This window comes from Boleophthalmus pectinirostris, unplaced genomic scaffold (genome assembly GCF_026225935.1).
Source record: "Boleophthalmus pectinirostris isolate CB_2022bp ecotype Guang Dong unplaced genomic scaffold, ASM2622593v1 HiC_scaffold_21, whole genome shotgun sequence".
Lineage (NCBI taxonomy): Eukaryota > Metazoa > Chordata > Actinopteri > Gobiiformes > Gobiidae > Boleophthalmus > Boleophthalmus pectinirostris.
This window is the reverse complement of record NW_026571175.1, coordinates 18,922,757-18,942,648: the sequence shown is the minus strand read 5'-3', so window position 1 is coordinate 18,942,648 and position 19,892 is coordinate 18,922,757. Positions and strand designations below refer to the sequence as shown.

The 19,892-nt window shown below is 42.8% G+C and overlaps 2 protein-coding genes across 2 annotated transcripts; both read right to left on the bottom strand.

Moving 5' to 3' along the window:
* Positions 1 to 196: 196 nt before the first annotated feature.
* Positions 197 to 5,374, bottom strand: zftraf1 (zinc finger TRAF-type containing 1). The gene is made up of 7 exons (XM_020932561.2): positions 4,893 to 5,374; positions 4,325 to 4,646; positions 3,438 to 3,532; positions 3,054 to 3,197; positions 2,161 to 2,372; positions 1,905 to 2,083; positions 197 to 1,659 (listed from the first exon to the last, which is right to left on the bottom strand). The coding sequence occupies exons 2-7, from the start codon at positions 4,604 to 4,606 to the stop codon at positions 1,447 to 1,449; spliced, it is 1,125 nt and encodes a 374-aa protein (XP_020788220.1). The 5' UTR covers positions 4,607 to 4,646; positions 4,893 to 5,374; the 3' UTR covers positions 197 to 1,446.
* Positions 5,375 to 6,597: 1,223 nt separating this feature from the next.
* dclk3 (doublecortin-like kinase 3) lies at positions 6,598 to 19,641 on the bottom strand. The gene is made up of 7 exons (XM_055157619.1): positions 19,515 to 19,641; positions 9,888 to 10,072; positions 9,270 to 9,401; positions 7,657 to 8,802; positions 7,308 to 7,440; positions 7,053 to 7,220; positions 6,598 to 6,965 (listed from the first exon to the last, which is right to left on the bottom strand). Exons 2-7 carry the CDS (start codon positions 10,035 to 10,037, stop codon positions 6,598 to 6,600), a joined length of 2,097 nt encoding a protein of 698 aa, XP_055013594.1. The 5' UTR covers positions 10,038 to 10,072; positions 19,515 to 19,641.
* Between the last annotated feature and the right edge of the window lie 251 nt (positions 19,642 to 19,892).

Below are 19,892 nucleotides of genomic sequence, written 5' to 3'. Positions count from 1 at the left end.
TATGCATGTATGTAGTGTGTGAGTGACGGTGGTTGGATGGGTTGGTGGTGTAGATAGTGACAGTCTTGCTTTCCTGCAGTACCCTACCCTGAGGATCAGGAGTGAATACATAATGACAATACTGTACTGTATTAAGAAGCTTGTCAATTGGCCTGTTATTATTATGATTATGATGATTTCATACAGACATGAGTGCTGCAGGTTCCATGATCTTTAATAAAAGGCACATGTACAGCCATAGTGAGATGAGTGAGTCCACTGGCATAGAGACAAAGCATTAAAACACAGAAGTAAAAGAAGAGGTCAGGAGGAGAGAGATCAGTCTGCATTACAGTATCATCTATTTAAGTAACAACTTCTTTTTCTTGTTCAAGTAAATCTAACACTATAATCTTTACCCACCATATCTGCCATACACACAGACATGCACACCAGATCTTCTACAAAAAAATGCTTTTGAGTCCAGAGGGCCACTGTGCTGGCCAGTGGATACCATGGTCACAGTTTTTATGTTGTTAGCTCCCTAAACTGAGGGATTGTACTGTTCCAAATGAAAATCTCACAGTAAAGATCTTTTTTTTTTTTCTCACACAAACAGTCTGCAAGCCACACGTTAAAAACCAAACTAAAAGGAAACAATCTTCACAGGTACTTAAATACAAAGGGTTTAGTGAAATAAAACAGCATTAGTGTAGAGGTTAAATAAAACCATAGCTAAAAAGAAATAAAAAAATTAAATATGGAAGCATCCAGGCTATCTCTCCTCTCGAAAATGAAGTCGAGGGTGAGTTGAGACAGGGCAAGATCTGTTTTGACAAAGTCTGATTTGGGACGCTTTGGCAACAACAGAGTAAGAGGTGGTTTTAAAAACAGGGAAGTGATTTGAGTGAAAAAGCAAAAGGACACAGACACACAGTACATTCACATGTCCAAAACACAGCTTGATCACTCCAGTTTTTCACCATCGTCTTTGGGACATCTGAACATAAGCAGAGTTTTTTGTTTCAGTGTCACATATGAGAGGCATGTGCACAAGGCAAAAATCCTGCTTTGGTCGGCGAGTGCTACCTTTGGCTGTGGTTTCAAACAGGTGCACACCAACCATCAACAACCCCAGGAAAAAAACATCATTCTCTTGCCCCAAAGAGCCCCTCACCTGAGCCTTATATTGTTATATTTTGACCCACATCACTCATATCAATGCCCAGTCATCTCTGTAGCATATCATCACAGCTCCCCCAAAAGCATGGGGTCTCACTACCAAAGAGGTAAGTGTAAATTAGTGGTGTGCATTTGTAGATATGAAAGCGTGTGTACAATGCGTGTATTTATGTAGGTGTTAAGAGGTATTAAGTGGTTCAGTGGCATCTTTCTATCCTTTTCAACACTTTCCTTGTTGCCTTAAACAAATCTTCCTCCTCCTACTTCTTTTCTTCAATCACACATTTATTTTTGGACTTGGAAGATGAAGAGGCGCAAGTTTATGTTTTTGGCTGCCAGCAGTTTGTTGCACTCCACTGAGTCGGAGATGGGCAGGAGGACGTATTCTGTCTCATTGGCGTCATTGCTGAAACAGTGGTGGTGAATGACAGGTTTGATCCGCACATCATCATAAGGACCCTTCAGCAACAAGAAGGAGCACTCCAGGGCAGAGTTCACCTACAAAACAACAGTCTTTGTCAATTCAATGCCAACAGAAAGAAACTGAACATATGGGTTTGTTTGTGAATATCTTTAATTAGATTTACATAAAGCCAATTTGTAATTAAACAATTTTGCCAGAAAGTTCCTCAGTTTTGTCAGATGAGCAAACAATGATTTATACCTCAAACTTTTGTATAGGAGCACAATCTCTCCTTCCAAAATTAGATAAAACAGAGGAGTGAGTGTGTTTTTCAGCGTACCTTGCTTTTGAGGATAAGCTGGAAAGAGAGCGTGCGCTTGCAGGACAGGTTGGGGTTACGCTCAGAGTCATTGACGCGGGCCTTCAGTACCCAGGTCTGGTTGAGGACAGTGAAGCGTGGCGTTTCATAATATAGGCGAGTGATGAAGTCATCTGTGCGGTACGGCCTGAATTGTACCTCTGGGAAGATATGTAACAAAGTAATTTAAGCACAAGGTGGAGAAAACTCATCTTTTAAACAAGCACTGTGTCTCTACCTGTAAACCCAATTTTCTCATAGCACAGCAGGCTGAAGATGCTGTTGTATAGCTGCATGTCTCTGCGGTGGTTCTGGTCCATTTCTCCCAGGATTCCCATGAGCTCTGTTCCAGTCTTAGTGGGATGGGAGCACTCACTCTCGTGTGCTGGCAACTCATGAAAAGGACCTTGCCAAGGGCAGCCAATCCTCTTGTACTTGCACTGTGTCACCCTGACAACATAATGGTAAGTTTGCGTCAAAGACAGCCCACAGGAAGGAGAAAACATAGCCTCATCTCAATTAGATCCTTCGCAGAACTGTGTTGTAATGAATGCATGATACGTACTTGTAATAAGTACAAGTTTCTAAAAATATCAAAGGTGCTAATTAGTCCAGGTTGTGAAGCAGGGCTAATTAAGACTGTGTGAATAAAAAGAGTGCAAAGAACGAATCCCAAAGAACAAAAGAAGTAAGTCCTAACATTTAAAACTAATGTTTCATAATCAATACTATTTTACATTAGTAAATGGGCATATTTGCATATTTCTTTGGTCATACCTGGATAACAGATATCATACCAGAACACTTTATAAGCTGGGGTTTGAGGCCAAAACAGTACTATGCACCTGTCATCATGACCGTTCTCATGGCAACAGTGCAGGATCACCTGTCACTATAGTAACCAACCTACAGCCTCCACTTGAACAAATATTTTTGCTCAGTGACCATAATAATGTGCACTCAGTTTTTGTGAACTGCTTTCTTCACCCTCCCACCATCTCATTGTGATCCTGTATCCTAGTCACACTTTATGTGTAAACAAAGTGTATATTGCTTAACAAACTTGCTCCACTTTCAGAAGTTGGAATAATAGTTGTTCTTATGTGTTTATGTGGCGTTGGTGGCACATACCTGTCTTGACACTCCTCCTTCTGGTGCCTTTCTAAACTGGAGCGGGGGAATTGTTTGAGGCAGAAGGTGCATTCTGTCGGCAGCTCACTGACAGCTTTCTCCACAGCCAAGTTCCTGCAGCACAGGTTCTTGCTGATCTCACACCTACACCACACAAACAAAGCCCTTACCTCATGGCTTTGACATGGACAGAATCTGTGGCAATCACTTTTCAATCAGCTTTAAGACAAAAGGTAACTTTATGCTTTTGTCAACAAATGGAAAACATGACTCAAATAACCATGTATAATATAATGTTAATCCATGATGTAAAATACTGTAAACTTATATCACTAATTAAACAATAAGGCACATTTTCACTAGTTGATCTATGAGTATCCGTACCGGCAGTTGGGACAGGTGGCCTGTTCTTCCTTTAGACGAGAATCTGCCAAAAGGTGAATGAAACAGCCTGCACACATCAGGTGCCCATTTGTGCACTGTGATGGCAAAAAACGAGAATTAGAAAATGCAAAATATTAGATAAGGACAGATTTATTATGACTGTGTAATTAACTAACAATACGAATGTATAGCCATCAAAACTGTGTTTATGGGCTTTAGTGGCATTTTATCTCTTTGGAGAAAGAAGTTGTGTAATTTGACAACTTAATCAAAATATAACATTCACCACCCACAGTGTGTGAGGGAATTGCTGTATGCATTACTGTGAGTTCTCATGTATATTGTGATTTTGTCGATTGAGGGACTTTGTTAACATTCTCTGATTATGTTAATTACTGTTTTACATGTTATGGGATCAGGGTGGGAGGAGGACAGCATATTACTGAAGTCACAATATGGTCATGTGATGTAACAGTTGTATGTAAAAAGTTAATGACTTGAAAGAAACTACTGGGTGGGCTTCTCAATTTTTTGTTACCTAAATATTTTTGTAATAAAAACTAAAAACAGCAGGAAGTTTGCCTTTGCTTGGGTTATTTGGGGATAATTCACAGTATCATGTAATTAGCTGAGCCAGCACAGGCACAGCCGGCCATTTGGCTTGGGTGTGTCAGGTGTCACCAGTGCCTCTGTCTCAGTTTGTGGTGAACACTTGGCGCTGTGTAGGACGGTCAAAACTAAAAATAACAAACACTGGCCGCTTCATGCAACAGGTTGTCTTTGTGGAAGGAGGGGTTGGGCCACATGGGGGACTCAAATATGATGTCAAATGAGTTTTCTTCTGCATGTTCAGGGACTGTGTTAAAAATTGTGATTGACACATTTACCTGGTAAACAGAGGCCTTGGGCAAATCTAGGCACACGGTGCAGCATAGCACTGAGTACAGTCTCTCCTCCAGCTTCCCTGCCTCTCCTTCGGGCGCTTTGGCCTTCTTCTTGGGCGGCTCGTCAGGGTCAGGCTCGGGCCCCTCTCTCCTAGATCCGATCTCTTCCTGCATGGCTGCCACCCCGGCTACGGCCTCCACCGCTGCCCCCACGACCCCCAGTCCGGCTGAGGAGGAGCTAGGGGCGGCCACAACACCCACATCTCTCTCCTCCAGCGACGACATGGCGAATACTGTCTAAAAGTCTGTGACGGACCTGTCGCAACTGGTCCCATAAAACATAAATTAGCAAGTTAGCTCACCAGTAGCCTAGAGTCAGCTGACAGCTAACTGTTAGCACGCTATGCTAACGCTGTCACAGAGGAATGTAGTTTACTTATTATTAATGCTGACCCCCGCCTACAACACTCAGCCCAACAAGCCAATTATTGAACAACACTGACACCAAGTGCAAACGTGATAGCAACGATCCTGCGTAATTAAACAATTATAACTAGTTTTGATGACTTACAGTGCGGCTAGCAGACTATGTGGCTAGCTGCGTTGACAAACAGAGCAGTCCTCCCCTTTGCAGAACAAAAACAACTCGGCTTGATGTGCCTCGACGCCGTTATTCGCAATGACAGCAGATTACAAAGACGTGCATCCACGGCCCAGCTCCGCTGCTCACCTACGCCCCTGCTCCGGTCCTGGCTGCCTGGGTCTCCGGGACCAACAACCTTTGGCTGTCGGTGATTAAACGGAGACACTTGTGTTGGGACCCGTCTCTTTGGCTACACAGCCATCTTTGTTTTTTTCCTATCTGTCTCCCCGACTTCACCCTACACTGCCTTTAGTCCGGGTCAGTGCGTTACTCAGGCAGGTTCTTGATCGAATTGAAGTTTCGTGTTTAAATGTAAATATTTCGTCCCTGTCTGAAGACCCTCGTGTAATTACTACAACAGCCTGTCCGCGGATTGGCAGTCAGCTGAATGTTTTGTTGTGGCAGATGACTTGGGGTATTTAAAGAGCCTTAAAATGCGCATGCGCAACAGCCAACTTTGGTCAGCATATGTCTGGACATGAAAGGGACCAAACCTGATCTGCAACAAACGGGGGCCCGTTCAAAGCGTATTCTTTAACATGTCTTTGTCAGTGTGATACCCTCAAACTTGATACTGTCAGATGCTGTTATGATGATGCTTGTGATAGTTCCCTTCCCTTGCATCGCTTGAACCCCCCCGTGCTTAAGTTAGTTAATGACACGTTTATGCCCAAGGAACAAGGAACAAGAAACAGGCAAATCAATGAGGGCCACGACTTCTCTTGCCTCTGGAACCAAATCGTTTTTTGTTATTTTTTTAAACACGTGGCTCAGGGAGGACAGGGTGGGGTGCATTCAGATTTACAGCGTGGGGGGTTATGTGTGTTTGGGTAGGTGGGGCAGGATGTCAGAGTGTCAGCTGTCTGCAATCAGAGGGGACACGGCTAAACCACTCCCACAGGACAGATAGGCCTTATTTGGTATGAGGGGAATGCTATGCAGAATATACTGCTGAGAGAGCCACCATAACTTTCTTAAATTATCCATAGTTTGCAGGTGCAGATATTCATGGTATAGTAAAGAAGAACAACGTGTGAAAGCAAAAACATGGCATGAAATATTATACTTGAGCTAAAATTATGTGGTAGCCTATAGATTTGCTTTATGAATATGTAACAAGATAGTAACAGTGACTGGTTGTAACTGACAAAAAAAATATTCTATAAGTCTATAAAACGCATTTAAATAACACTGAATACTCTTAATTTCAATATTTACTAATTTTGATAATAAAACTATGGATAGCGTGGTAATTACACAGTTCTTGATTAGCTCATGAATATAGTATGAATGTGGTAAATAAGCAGTGATTCATGGAGCCTCATCATCAGACATTATTCACACTCTGGGCGAATATCTCATCATGTGCACACGATTTACAAATGAGAAATCAGGGCCATTGTGAAGGATGGGGTGGTGGTGCAGGGCAGGTGCTTGGTTTAGGTCCCAGTTTTGGTCTGGTTTCATGGTCTGGGTGAGTGTTGTAGTGGTAGGCTTATCATGTAAGAGGGAGGATGGGTGAAACTGCCTGGAGTCAATTGTGTTTTGACTGATGTAGTCTTAAAAATGCTGGTTGGTTTTGGTATTGTGGTTGAAAAGTTTCTCAGATGCACCATGGATACTTTTGTTATTGTCATTTTTGCATGGATTCACCTGTGCGTTTGAGCTGTTCTTGTTGTATTTTTGCTGGTGATGGTGTCTTTATGCTCTGTCTCCTGTTTGCATCCATTTTAGACTGTCTTTCAATGCTCAGCTCTGCATTGTAAATGGGCACACCCTCAATGCTGATAAGTTTATTGTCTGACAGGGTGGCTGCAGCAGGTTTAGGGAGTCTCTCTGATTGTTCCTCTGCCTTTGGAGCTCTGTGTTTCTCCTCTGTTAGCACCCCCTGTTGGCAAATGGAAGTCATAGCTTTCACCCATGGATGCATCAGGGTTTGTTCAGCAGTCAGCCTCAGTAAGGGATCAGGCTGAAGAAGCATTCGAACAAGATGCTTGGCCTCTGTACATGTACACAATAGAAACAGCAAATGTATAAATATGGACAAGTTTAAGATGTAACCACTTCAAATAAAAATGTAAGTCTCACCTTCTGAAATGGGGTCCCAGTATGGTGATAGAAAGTGCAAATGTGCCTGTTTTATTAGCTGGAAAAGCTCTTCCTGGTCTCTTTCATGACTGCGAAATGGTGGGAAACCACACAAAAGAATGTAGAGAAGAACCCCAAGCGCCCAGATATCAACAGGGACCCCATAACCTGCCAGTTTATAGAACATACAGATGCACATAAAAAAGACTACACAATGCACAGATCAATAGATAATCATTTCAGTTTTGTGCTTGCCTGTCTCGAGCAGAATCTCTGGAGCCACATATGTGGGTGTGCCACAAATAGTGAAGACTGGTTCGGTTACAACCATGGCAAGACCAAAGTCCCCCAATTTCAGTCTGTAGATGCAGTCACTCTGGCGCTCAATCTAAATACATATATATATATGTAAATACTTTGTTTTGTTAAAAAAACAAAACACTGAAGCAACAGTGAAGATACAAGAGTAAGATAAGTCATACACACGCACGCGCACACGCACGCACGCACACACATATATATATAACTAAATATTATGAAAGCATATGAGATTAGTTATTATAATGTGCACACTCTACATGTTCAGGGCTCAGTTTATACTCACCAGCAGGTTTTCCGGTTTGAGGTCTCGGTGGACGATGCTCTTACAGTGAATATAACTCAGAGCTTGGCTTATGTCTGACACCATCATTCCTGCCTCCACCTCAGAAAACTTGCCTTTCTCGCTGATGGCCTCAAACAGGTCTCCTCCACACACAAACTCCATCACCAGGTATGAATGTGTGTCCGTGTGGTGGTGTGCAAAAAGACGCACTATTCGTGGGTGACGTAGGCTTCCCAACAGACTCAGCTCATTCTGCATCATGTGTTCTCGACCAATCAGCTTTGAGCGGTCTATGATCTTCAGAGCAAGAGTTTGTCCACTGTCACGATGGCGACACTCTCGTACCACAGCAAAGTTCCCATCACCAACCACTCGCCCGATTTCATAACACTGCTCAATATCTGACAGAGTGACATTACTCTCCCTTAGAGGAGATGCAAAGCTCTCCATTGGTCTGTGTGGCTCTATTATTGCTGGACTCATGATATGATGATGTGATTGGACAAATACCTCATCATCATTTAAACTCGCGGAAAGAGCTGCAGGCTGAGCATCAAACTTTGTCCTTTCTTCAGGTGAAGGGACCCTCCCTGTTGGTTTCTTCATGACGGGAGGAAGTGGGGCCTTCCCAGAGAGAACATTACTTTGTTCCTGAGGTTGGCATCTGGCTTGTCTTGCCAAGCAGTTACCGCACAATGTTGGTGAGGGCACATCTAAGTCCCTTATAAGATCTTGGTGTTTAAAAGGCCCGATAACAGAGGAAGGCCTTTGCATCTGACCAATTTTTACTCTAAGTTTCTGAAGATTATTGGGAACAGGTAGTTTTCTGGTATTTTTTGAATTTTTTTGTTGTCTGCTGATATTTTTGGGATTTTTAATCTGAGTATTTGTGTGCTTTTGTTCCTCTTGATTTGTTTGTGTCCCGCTGCTGTCTGTGCCCTCACTGTATCCACTGTCAGCCTTGGCTGCTTTGTCGGGTGATGGACGCAGCCTCTTCTCCCATGATGTCAATGCACCTGCTTGATAATGAGTGTTATCTGGGAAAAGCTCCTCCAGCGCCTCCTGTACACTGCTCAGGTCTGGACGGGCCTTCCCCAGTGCAAGAAATGCCACTTCTCCACAGAAAAAGTCACACACACCTTTCACCTATAACAAAGAAAAAACTTTCAAAATTGGATGCAATGGATAAAAAGGGATTGGGCTAAAGCAACTTGCTTATGTAAGCCCATGCTGAACATCACATGTTTTTTTGGGTTTTTTTTGTTGGAGGAACCACAAGATGCATTTCTCCATGGAGATGTTATTGCTTTGCCTGGAACATTCCACAGTATGGCATTAAATATATATCTCATACCTACATGCATGGAGACACCATTGGACCAAGTTAAAGGTCAGATCTGTGGCTTCACTCTCAGTAAGTTTTTTTCAAAAAAAGAAGAACTCCTGAAATGAAATACTTACAAGATACATAAGTTTAATGCCATACTGTGGAACATTCCAGGAAAAGCAATAACGACATCTTCATGGAGACAAGGCAGATCTCCCATAAAAGTTGCACAGCACATGAAGAGTATATGGCTTTGTTATGGACCACAATGTGTACAACCCTTCACCTCACGAGCGTGGACAGTATAAAGTCGTGTGACTCTGTTTCGGTGCCATCGAGGAAACCCCAAAGCCTCAGAGAGATCCAGTAGCAGCTGCTCAAAAGACACTACACCTCTGCGGTTTAGGAGCACGGTCACCTAAAACAGCAACATTATCAATATAGACTTGTCATACAAGAAATGCAGCACATTCAGGGCATTAATTTAGACTTAGACTTAGACAAACTTTATTGAGCCACAAGAAAAATATTTGGACACAGTAGCTCACTCATCACAATTATAATATAATGTAATGACAAAGAGTAAAAAATATAAATAGTTATAATAAATTATAAGTAAGTAGCAAAAAAGGTAGCAGGAGACAGGTGTCAAATAAGACATAATTATATAAAACGTATATGTACAAGTCAACACTACAACACTAATAAGCAAGGCCAAAGGTCATAATTTATTTAATTAATTTTATTGTTTAAAAAATAAGATTGTCTGTTGTTGTTCTTGTCCTTTTCTGGCAGCTGCCAAAATAACCTATTTTAACTGTACTTATCTACCTCCTAGCACGCTGTGATTAGCATACAGAATTGGCAAGATGTTTTATGCCTTGCTTATATCAAACTAAAGCACCTTTCTCATTGTACTTTGATCCCCAGGCCGAATGATGGTCACTAGATGAGGACGCTCTGCGCTCTCCTCTGCATGGCGTGTGTGGAAAAGAGGGAGTTGAGGAGGTAGGTGGTGGGCTTTCTGTGGATGTAAAGGCCAAGGCTGGGGCATTCCTACTGGATGCTTCAAAGAGGGGTCAGGAGGCACTAAAACAGCAGAGGGACAAGGGGGAGTGGCGAATACAAAAGGAAGATGTCATGAACTGTAGCTACATAAAGAAAAGTTATGAGTAACACAACACCAGTTCTTTATGCTAGCAGTGTGTGTGTGTGTAAACAAATCCATCTGATCAGATTTGAGTATTTCCATCACACAGAGTGCAGGGGCCATTTGAGATTCTTTTGAGCACCTTGCACCATCAGCTGAATAATTTAGGCTTCCTTAAGTCACAAGAAGCTACACACACACAAGCATGAGCAGCTACACAAAAGGCACTTTGACCTGGATAGAGCTTAGCTGAATCTGCATGATTAATGAGACTTTAAAGACACACACACTGTGCCTTGACGTTTCACTTTCTGGCACAGAGAAGGAGAGAGATGCTATCTGTGGTAGTCCAGTCTGCAGGGGTTTATGTTGTGGTTTGTTTGGCTTGGAACATAAGACCATACCTCTACAAGACCAACCAAGGCCCCCTTTTTAACCGGACACCAGTGACCCCATGAGAGGCAAAATTAGTATAATTGTCCATCTTGGCCTCTACAACAGTACACACAAACACACACACACATACATTGACAGAGGTGGCAAAATTATCAGATGGCTGTCAAACATCTCTGACAAAGTAGGCCTGTCAGAAAGTCATCTTTCACACAAATCACGCAATTAAACACAATACATAACGTCAAAACTTACCAAAATCTTGACTTTTTCTGAAGAAATCAAATACAGAAACCGATATCCTAAAAGAAATACTCCACAAGCTTCTGAGGCTTTTATAAATAGGCTATAGCCTTACACTCCATAACCTACAATCTTTCAGACTCACCTGTTGCTTTCCATTTACGAGCTGCTTCATACCCAAAGCGGGCTTTATGAGAGGTCGTCATCTTTGACCTCTGAGAAAAACACGAGATAGCTACTTCTAATATCCTGTTTAGTTTCTTCCCTAAGTCACCGCCATCGCCTGCCCCAGGGATTCCCGTTCAGGGAAAGATAACGGGATACACAGTAAGAGACCCGGACTTGGTGTACCGCCGTTACCAAGGAGACACGTCAAGTGAACGTATTTACGTGAGATAGAAACTGTCAAAATAAATTACTATTTATGCAAAGATGTAAGAGCACACCTTTGTAAATTAACATCAAATGTTAAGTTATTAAATATTTCACATCAAATTGCTTACATATAATATTTAAGAAAAATTGAAAATCTGCTATTTTAGCATGCATTTTAATTGATTTCGTTAGCTTTATTTTGAAATTAAACGGAAATGATTTTCACCACCTGTGAGAACTGCACGTATTTGGCACATGTTTTAGCACGTTTGGTAAGTATATAAATAAAGGAAGCGTAATTAGAGCGCCAAATCGGCAAATTGCTTTTTAAAAAAATCTTGGCTATACACTCGGTGTAACGTTACTCGAGTTTGGTAAGTATATAAATAAAGAAGGCTTAATTAGAGCGCCTAATCGACAAGTTGCTTTTTTTTGTTTTTAATCTTGGCTATATACTCGGTGTAACGTTACTCTAAATGCTGTATTTACCTAGTGTTTAAACGGGTTGTTGTGTACTACGGCCTTTATACATCTCCAGTTACCAATAAGGTCGGTAGGTCCCTGAAATAAACTTTTAAGAGTTTAATTAAATGTTCGCCTCTTTGCTGCTTCGGTAAGTTTATACGGTTAAACAAACAAACAAACAAACAGAAACCTCACCATCATCATCATCCACTTCACACAGTGAGTGTCATTATAATTAACATTAAATTATAAGATATTTCGCCTAATTTCTCCCTTCAACCTCTTAATATTTTGAATGATTAGCGTCAAAGGAAGGGGATTGCGGGGATATAGTAATGCCCATCCCAACTCGTCTCCATAGTGTCACTGATGGCATGCAATGCACAACAGCACAAACACACAGCCCTCTGTGTTTGCACCATCTTTTAATAAATTGCTCCCATGGGCCAGTTTCCATGGATACTGTTAATATTGGCTGAGTTAGTAAAGATCCTGCCCAACTCCTTGTGTTGGATTCACTATTGAGAGGCAACCAACTGTGTGTCAGCTTCAAACAAGAATAAAAGTACTTGAAACTGCTATGGGATCCTTTGTATTCACAGTCGATCAAAAGAGCACAACAATTTTTCAGCTTAGCTTATAATTGAAATTGATTTACATACAAAATATAACCTAATACTCTTTGAATAATTTCATGCTCTGTTAAATGGTTTGACTTCTAGGTTGCATGGTTTACAAATGAAATTTTCTTAATAACTGACCAATTTTTGCCATATTTCTATTGCAGTACCGAAAGCAGTCAGCAGAGGGAGGAAGTGCACGTGCTAGCAGGTCACCAGAGGCAAGTATTAACCAATGCATAATTCACACTCCCAATTTGGAATCAGGACTAAACGTGTTGACAGAATGACCCATCTTTTTGGCTGCATTTCCTTTGAGGAAAAAATCCAACTTTTTGCCTCCCACTAATTAAGATATGATAATCCTTTATTGTCTCCCAGCAAAAAGCAACGCATTACAGTAATTCATTACTTTTATAACGCGTTACTCCCAGCACTGACAAGATATTAACTATAACCACTATGGAGCCACGCGCGTGGAGCAGCACGTCCTGTGCGTGTAGATTTCAGAAAATAGGATCCATCCTATTTTTTGACGCTCTACGCGAGCATAGGCGCGTATCCCCGTCAAAATACACAGAGAGCATGTATCTATTGTTGTATTTGTGCATTTACCATCAACACATTGTGCTCCCTGGGCAGCTGCCGGTGGAGTCGCTATTGCGTTGACGCGCGGCTGTGGTTTCGCGAGGTTAAGTGCGAGCAGATCGTCACTCGTCAGGTGAAAACAAATCCCGACGTTTAATTGAACCCCAACAGTGACGTACGTCGTTCATCTCACATAATTTGAACAAATTCACGTTCAAGTTCTTGATTTACAAAAGTGTTGCGTTCAGTTCAAAGTTCACTGAAAAATGAACGTGTTCAATGAACGCGTTCTTGCACAACACTGATTATAGCAACATAAGCCCATGCAAACAACATCCACCACTGAACATAAATAAATTAGAGATGTATAACCACGAGTAATACACCGTCAGGGGACCTTTAAGTCACATACAGTCAAGCACTTCACAGTTTATTTGTGTATTTCCCTCTCTTTGTAAATAATGATGTGACTGATGTGAAATTCCATCCATCCATCCATCCATTTTCGTCCGCTTATCTGGGGCTGGGTCGCGGGGGCAGCAGCCTAAGCAGGGACTCCCAGACTTCCCTCACCCCAGACACGTCCTCCAGCTCCTCCGGGGAAATCCCGAGGCGTTCCCAGGCCAGCCGAGAGACATAGTCCCTCCAGCGTGTCCTGGGTCTTCCCCGGGGCCTCCTCCCGGTGGGACATGCCCAGAACACCTCCCGAGGGAGGCGCCCAGGAGGCATCCGAAAACAGATGCCCGAGCCACCTCAACTGACTCCTCTCGACGTGGAGGAGCAGCGGCTCTACTCCGAGCTCCTCCCGTGTGACTGAGCTCCTCACCCTATCTCTAAGGGAGCGCCCAGCCACCCTGCGGAGGAAACTAATTTCGAGCGCTTGTATCCGCGATCTCGTCCTTTCGGTCACTACCCAGAGCTCATGACCATAGGTGAGAGTAGGAACGAAGACTGACCGGTAAATCGAGAGCTTCGCCTTTCGGCTCAGCTCCCGCTTCACCACAACGGTCCGATACAGCGACCGCATCACTGCCGAAGCTGCACCAATCCGCCTGTCAATCTCACGTTCCGTCCTCCCCTCACTCGTGAACAAGACCCCGAGATACTTGAACTCCTCCACTTGAGGCAGGGACTCTCCACCCACCCGGAGAGGGCAAGCCACCTTTTTCCGGTCGAGAACCATGGCCTCGGACTTGGAAGAGCTGATCTTCATCCCAGCCGCTTCACACTCGGCTGCAAACCGCCCCAGTACACATTGCAGGTCCTGGTTCGATGAAGCTAACAGGACAACATCGTCCGCAAACAGCAGAGATGAAATCCTGTGGTCCCCAAACCGGACCCACTCTGGCCCCTGACTGCGCCTAGAAATTCTGTCCATAAATACAATGAACAGAACCGGTGACAAAGGGCAGCCCTGGCGGAGTCCAACATGCACCGGGAACAGGTCTAACTTACTGCCGGCAATGCGAGCACAGCTCCTGCTCCAGTCATACAGGGACCAGACAGACAGCCCTTCTTGATACAGAGGGACAACCCCATGAACCACACCCGGTTTGCCAGTCCAGAGGTACTGTCCCCGACCGCCACCGCGATGTTGAAGAGGCGTGTCAGCCAAGACAGCCCCACAACATCCAGAGACTTAAGGTACTCAGGACGGATCTCATCCACCCCCGGAGCCTTGCCACCAAGGAGCTTGCCAACCACCTCAGTGACTTCAGCCAGGGTGATGGATGAGTCCGTCTCCAAGTCCCCAGCCTCGGCTTCCTCCTCGGAAGACGTGACGGTGGGATTGAGGAGATCCTCAATGTATTCCTTCCACCGCCGGACAACGTCCCCAGTCAAGGTCAACAGCTCTCCCCCCGCACTGTAAACAGTGTTGGTGAAGAACTGCTTCCCCCTCCTGAGGCGCCGGACGGTTTGCCAGAATCTCTTCGAGGCCGTCCGATAGTCCTCATCCATGGCCTCCCCGAACTCCTCCCAGCTCTGAGTTTTTGCCTCTGCAACCGCACGGGCTGCAGCACGCTTGGCGTCCCCCGAGCCAGCAAGGCCCGATAGGACTCCTTCTTCGGCTTGACGGCATCCCTTACTTCCGGTGTCCACCACCGGGTTCGGGGATTGCCGCCGCGACAGGCACCACAAACCTTACGCCCACAGCTCCGAGCAGCCGCATCAACAATAGAGGCCGAGAATGAAGCCCACTCGGACTCCATATCCCCAGCCTCCCCCGGAATCCGGGAGAAGTCCTCCCGGAGGTGCGAGTTGAAAGTCCCTCTGACAGAGGGCTCCGCCAGATGTTCCCAGCAAACCCTCACTACATGCCTGAGCCTGAACCTTCCTCCTCCACCAGCGAACCCAACTCACAACCAGGTGGTGATCAGTTGACAGCTCAGCCTCTCTCTTCACCCGAGTGTCCAAGACACACGGCCGGAGGTCAGATGACACAACTACAAAGTCGATCATCGACCTCCGGCCTAGGGTGTCCTGGTGCCACGTGCACTTATGGACACCATTGTGCTCGAACATGGTGTTCGTTATGGACAAACTGTGACTAGCACAGAAGTCCAATAACAAAACACCACTCGGGTTCAGATCGGGGAGGCCGTTCCTCCCAATCACCCCTCTCCAAATGTCACTGTCGTTGCCCACGTGGGCGTTGAAGTCCCCCAGGAGAACAACGGAGTCCCCGGTCGGTGCACTGTCTAGTACCCCTCCCAAAGACTCCAAGAAGGCCGGGTACTCAGCACTGCTGTTCAGCCCATAGGCCGACACCACAGTGAGAGACCTGTCCCCTACCCGAAGGCGCAGGGACGCGACCCTCTCGTTCACCGGGGTGAACTCCAACACACAGCGGCTCAGCTGTGGGGCAATGAGCAGGCCCACACCAGCCCGCCGCCGCTCCCCGTGGCCAACGCCAGAGAAATGGAGAGTCCAGCCCCTCTCAAGGAGTTGGGTTCCAGAGCCCAAACTGTGCGTGGAGGTGAGGCCGACTATATCTAGTCGGTAACGCTCAACCTCCCGCACAAGCTCAGGCTCCTTCCTCCCCAGCGAGCTGACATTCCATGTCCCCAGAGCTAGTCTCCATGTCCGGAGATCCGGTCGCTGAGGGCCCCACCGTCGACTGCTGCCCAGATCTCTCTGCACCAGCCCCATATGGATCCTCCCGCGGGTGGTGGGCCCACATGAGGACGGCCGGGCCCCATGAGGGAAGGCCCATCCACCAGGCACTCGCTGGCGAGCACCCACCCAAGGCCTGGCTCCAGGGTGGGGCCCCGGTGACGCCAATCCAGGCGACGTAACTGGCCTCGTTGGTACACTTGTCATACAGGGCTTCTGAACCGTTCTTCGTCTGACCCGTCCCCCCGGACCTGTTTGCCTTGGGTGACCTTACCAGGGGCATGAAGCCCCCGACAACATAGCTCCCGGGATCATTCGGGCACTCAAACCCCTCCACCACGATAAGGTGACGGTTCAAGGAGGGGTGATGTGAAATTACTCTGTACATTATAACCATGCCTTTGAAAGTGTAAAATAATAAAAGAAAGTCCAAAATAATGTACACAAAGCAATATAGGCATTATTGCACCAGAGCTACTATAAATACTTAACATGCCAATTTACCGAATATTATATTTTTAGTTGATTCAAGGAACCGTATGTAGCCTATGCTCTTACAGTTTTAAGAAAGGCACAACAATCACAATTTTTAGGTTTTAAACAACTGTATTTCCACGTTGAAGCTCATTCTGCTTTCTGATAACTGAATAATCAATTTGAAAACCAAAACACCAAACTATAACATAAACAACTTGATTACCGTGTCCAATGTAATATCTATAATGTGTGCAGTGCATGCAATATTTGAACATGTCTCATATCCAGTAGTGGAACATAACACAATTAGTCAGGTACTACAAATTTTAGGTATCTGTACTTAAGTAAATTTTAAAGTGGATAATTTAACTTTTACGACATTTGAGAACAGCTATCTGTACTCTCTACATTTTTTAACTGGACTGAAAAGTAAAAGTATTTTTATTATTGATTGAGATCTGCTGAAAAGGGTGAGGGTTTATTTTCTGCATGTTTGTAGTTTGAGCAAACAAAAATATACAAATAAAAGCAGAAAAAAAATATACTGATTCAGTTGTTTCTGTTGAACAAAATTCAGCACAAATCTTTTTAAAAATGACCACATTTGAAGCCTCATAAAACCTCAAAACATATGTAAAATCCTTTTTTTTTTTTGCTCCGGTATATTGTACTTTTACTTAAGTAACAAAATCTTCTACCACTGCTCATATCTGGGGGCACAGTTAGTCAAGTCATATTTATGGAATTTGAAATAAAATTCTTCATATAGTTCCTTTAATGTCAGTTGTAAAATGTGAGCAAATATTACCTGTGATGATTGTGTTTGTTTTACATGTAGTGTAACAAAGGGCTAGCCAGATAAATATTCTAGACACACTGGATTACATGGGCCATAAACGTTCCTTTTGGGGCTATGCTGAAGGTTTTGTACTGTGTGCTTCCAGAATCCAAATGAATTAAAATTTATCATTATAAAGTTTGATAAGTTGTTACAGTCATCATCAGTGTAGTAGTCACAAAACAATACAATACACCAGCAGCATGAACAGAACAGGATAAATTTACAATTTTAACCACTTTAATGATTTCTTTGTAAAAATAAGTCCTGAACTGTCAGAAAAAAATTACAGAAACAAGCTCCAGAATACAAGACGAAACATTTATCGAAAGATATCCGAACACAATTTTTCTTTTTCCTGCAACCAAACTTGAAATTATACTCATTGTAGATGAATTTAAAAATAAATTGTCAACTGATTTTTAATATTGATATGACTATAGTTAAAAATATAATTAACTGCATCATTAAACCCTTGGCATATATTTTAAATCCATCATTTCTAAAGGGATCATTCCCAGATAAGATGAAAATTGCCAAAGTAATTTCACTCTACAAAAATGGAGATGGACATGTGCACACTAAACATAGACCAGTGTCTTTACTCTCTCAAGTTGCAGAAATTCTTGAAAAATTTTACAATAATAGATTGGAATCATTTTTAGATAAACTTGAAATAATGAATGAGAGTCAGTATGGGTTCAGATGCAAAAGTTCAACAACAATGGCACTTATGTATGCTGTGGAAGCGATAACTAATGCACTAGATAATAAAAAGTATGTTGTGGGGGTTTTCATTGATCAAAAGAAAGCTTTTAACACTCTTAACCACTTAATACTACTCAACAAACTTAAACTGTATGGCATAAGGGGCAGTACACTAAACTGGATTGAAAGATATCTGACCAGAAGATACCAGTTTGTGAAAATGAATGGATACACTTCCAGATTTTGGAGTACTGCTTGTGGAGTGACATAAATTATTTAATTTGTACAAAAATTGCATATTTAAAACCTCTGATATATTAAAAAATAATTTAGTTTGCAGATGACACCAGTATATTTTATTCCAATGATAAATATAAACAACTTAATACAGAGTTAAGTAAAATCAATTTGGATGGATTCTAATAAGTTATACCTAATAAACAAGCTAAAGCTATATCTTTTGGTAATTATAAAATAAATTCAGAATTTTCTATCCATGTTGATGGTGTTAAAATCGAGTGGGTTTCTGATAATAAATTTTTAAATATAATGATAGATGAAAAACTGGAAAACACACATCAGATACATGCAATCTAAGGTCTCAAAAAGTACTGTGGTAATCAACAAAGTGAAATAAATTTTTAATCAAAAGGCTCTTTACATATTGTATTTGTGATAGAAATTTAGATTGTGGAAAGATTTCTTTCAATCTGTCTATGTGTAAATGAATGTGATTTATACCTGAAACCCAGACCAGTCATTAACATGTGTAAAGGTTCATTAGACACAACTGTCTCCTCCTCAGGAAGCCCTTTGTTATCTTACCTGTCCTCAGCTGTATGTTAATTTAGCACCAGCCTCTGAAACCAAAGTCACTCTGCTTTGATATGAATGTAAGTTGTATTTCTGTATAAATACTCAGATACTGGGGAGATACTTTGAAGATGGGGCAGGATGGGGTAGGGACATACTGCTGCTGGAGAGAGGCTGTTGGGCTCTGGCCAGCGCAGGCCAAGGCCCCGTCCATATCTGCTGTAACAAGAATAAACCTTGGTCTATATTCCAAAAACTCATTGGGCTTTGCAAATGGATTCATTATTTATCTTCAAGAGATATATCATTTTTTTTCCACAACAGTATTGTTCACTCATACTTCCATACTTGACATATTGTGTTGAAATTTGGGGCAAAGGTTACCAAACTTTACTTCTTCCCCTTTTCAAATCGTTTTTCAAATCAAACTTATTACATTTTTTGATTTAGTGATTTAGCAATTGCTTTGCTTTTGTATAAAGCAAAGAAAAATATACTGCCATTAAATATCCAAAAAGTGTTTAGTACACAAGAAGTACACTATGAATTTAGGAGAACTGGTAAATTTAAAAGCACAGTGAGAACCACAGATGTACTTGGTAATTGTTGGTATCACTGAATTAACTTGAAACTAAGAAAAGCAATAATAAATACAAATTTACTGAAAATTGTCCAACAGAAATCAACCATTGCTTTTCACCTGTGGTTCAACAGAATTATTAGAAAAAACTAAATAATGAAACTGACCTGAACAAAAATGATGGTACCCTTAACGTAATATTTTGTTTCACAACCTTTTGAGGCCTGAGACCCATTTCTCGTGAGCAAAATGCTCTAGTTGTCTCAGGTTTGAAGGGTTCCTTCTCCAGACAGCATGTTTCAGCTCAGTTCACAGATGTTCAAGAGAATTGAGATCTGGGCTCACAGAAGACCACTCCAGAACAGTCCAATGTTTTGTTCTTAGACATGTTTTTTGGGTCATTGTCCTGTTGGAAGTCCCATGACCTATGACTGAGACCAAGCTTTCTGACACTAGGCAACACATTTCATTCCAAAATACCTTGATAGTTTTGAGATTCCATTGTATTTTACACAGATTCAAGACACCCTGTGCCAGATGCAGCA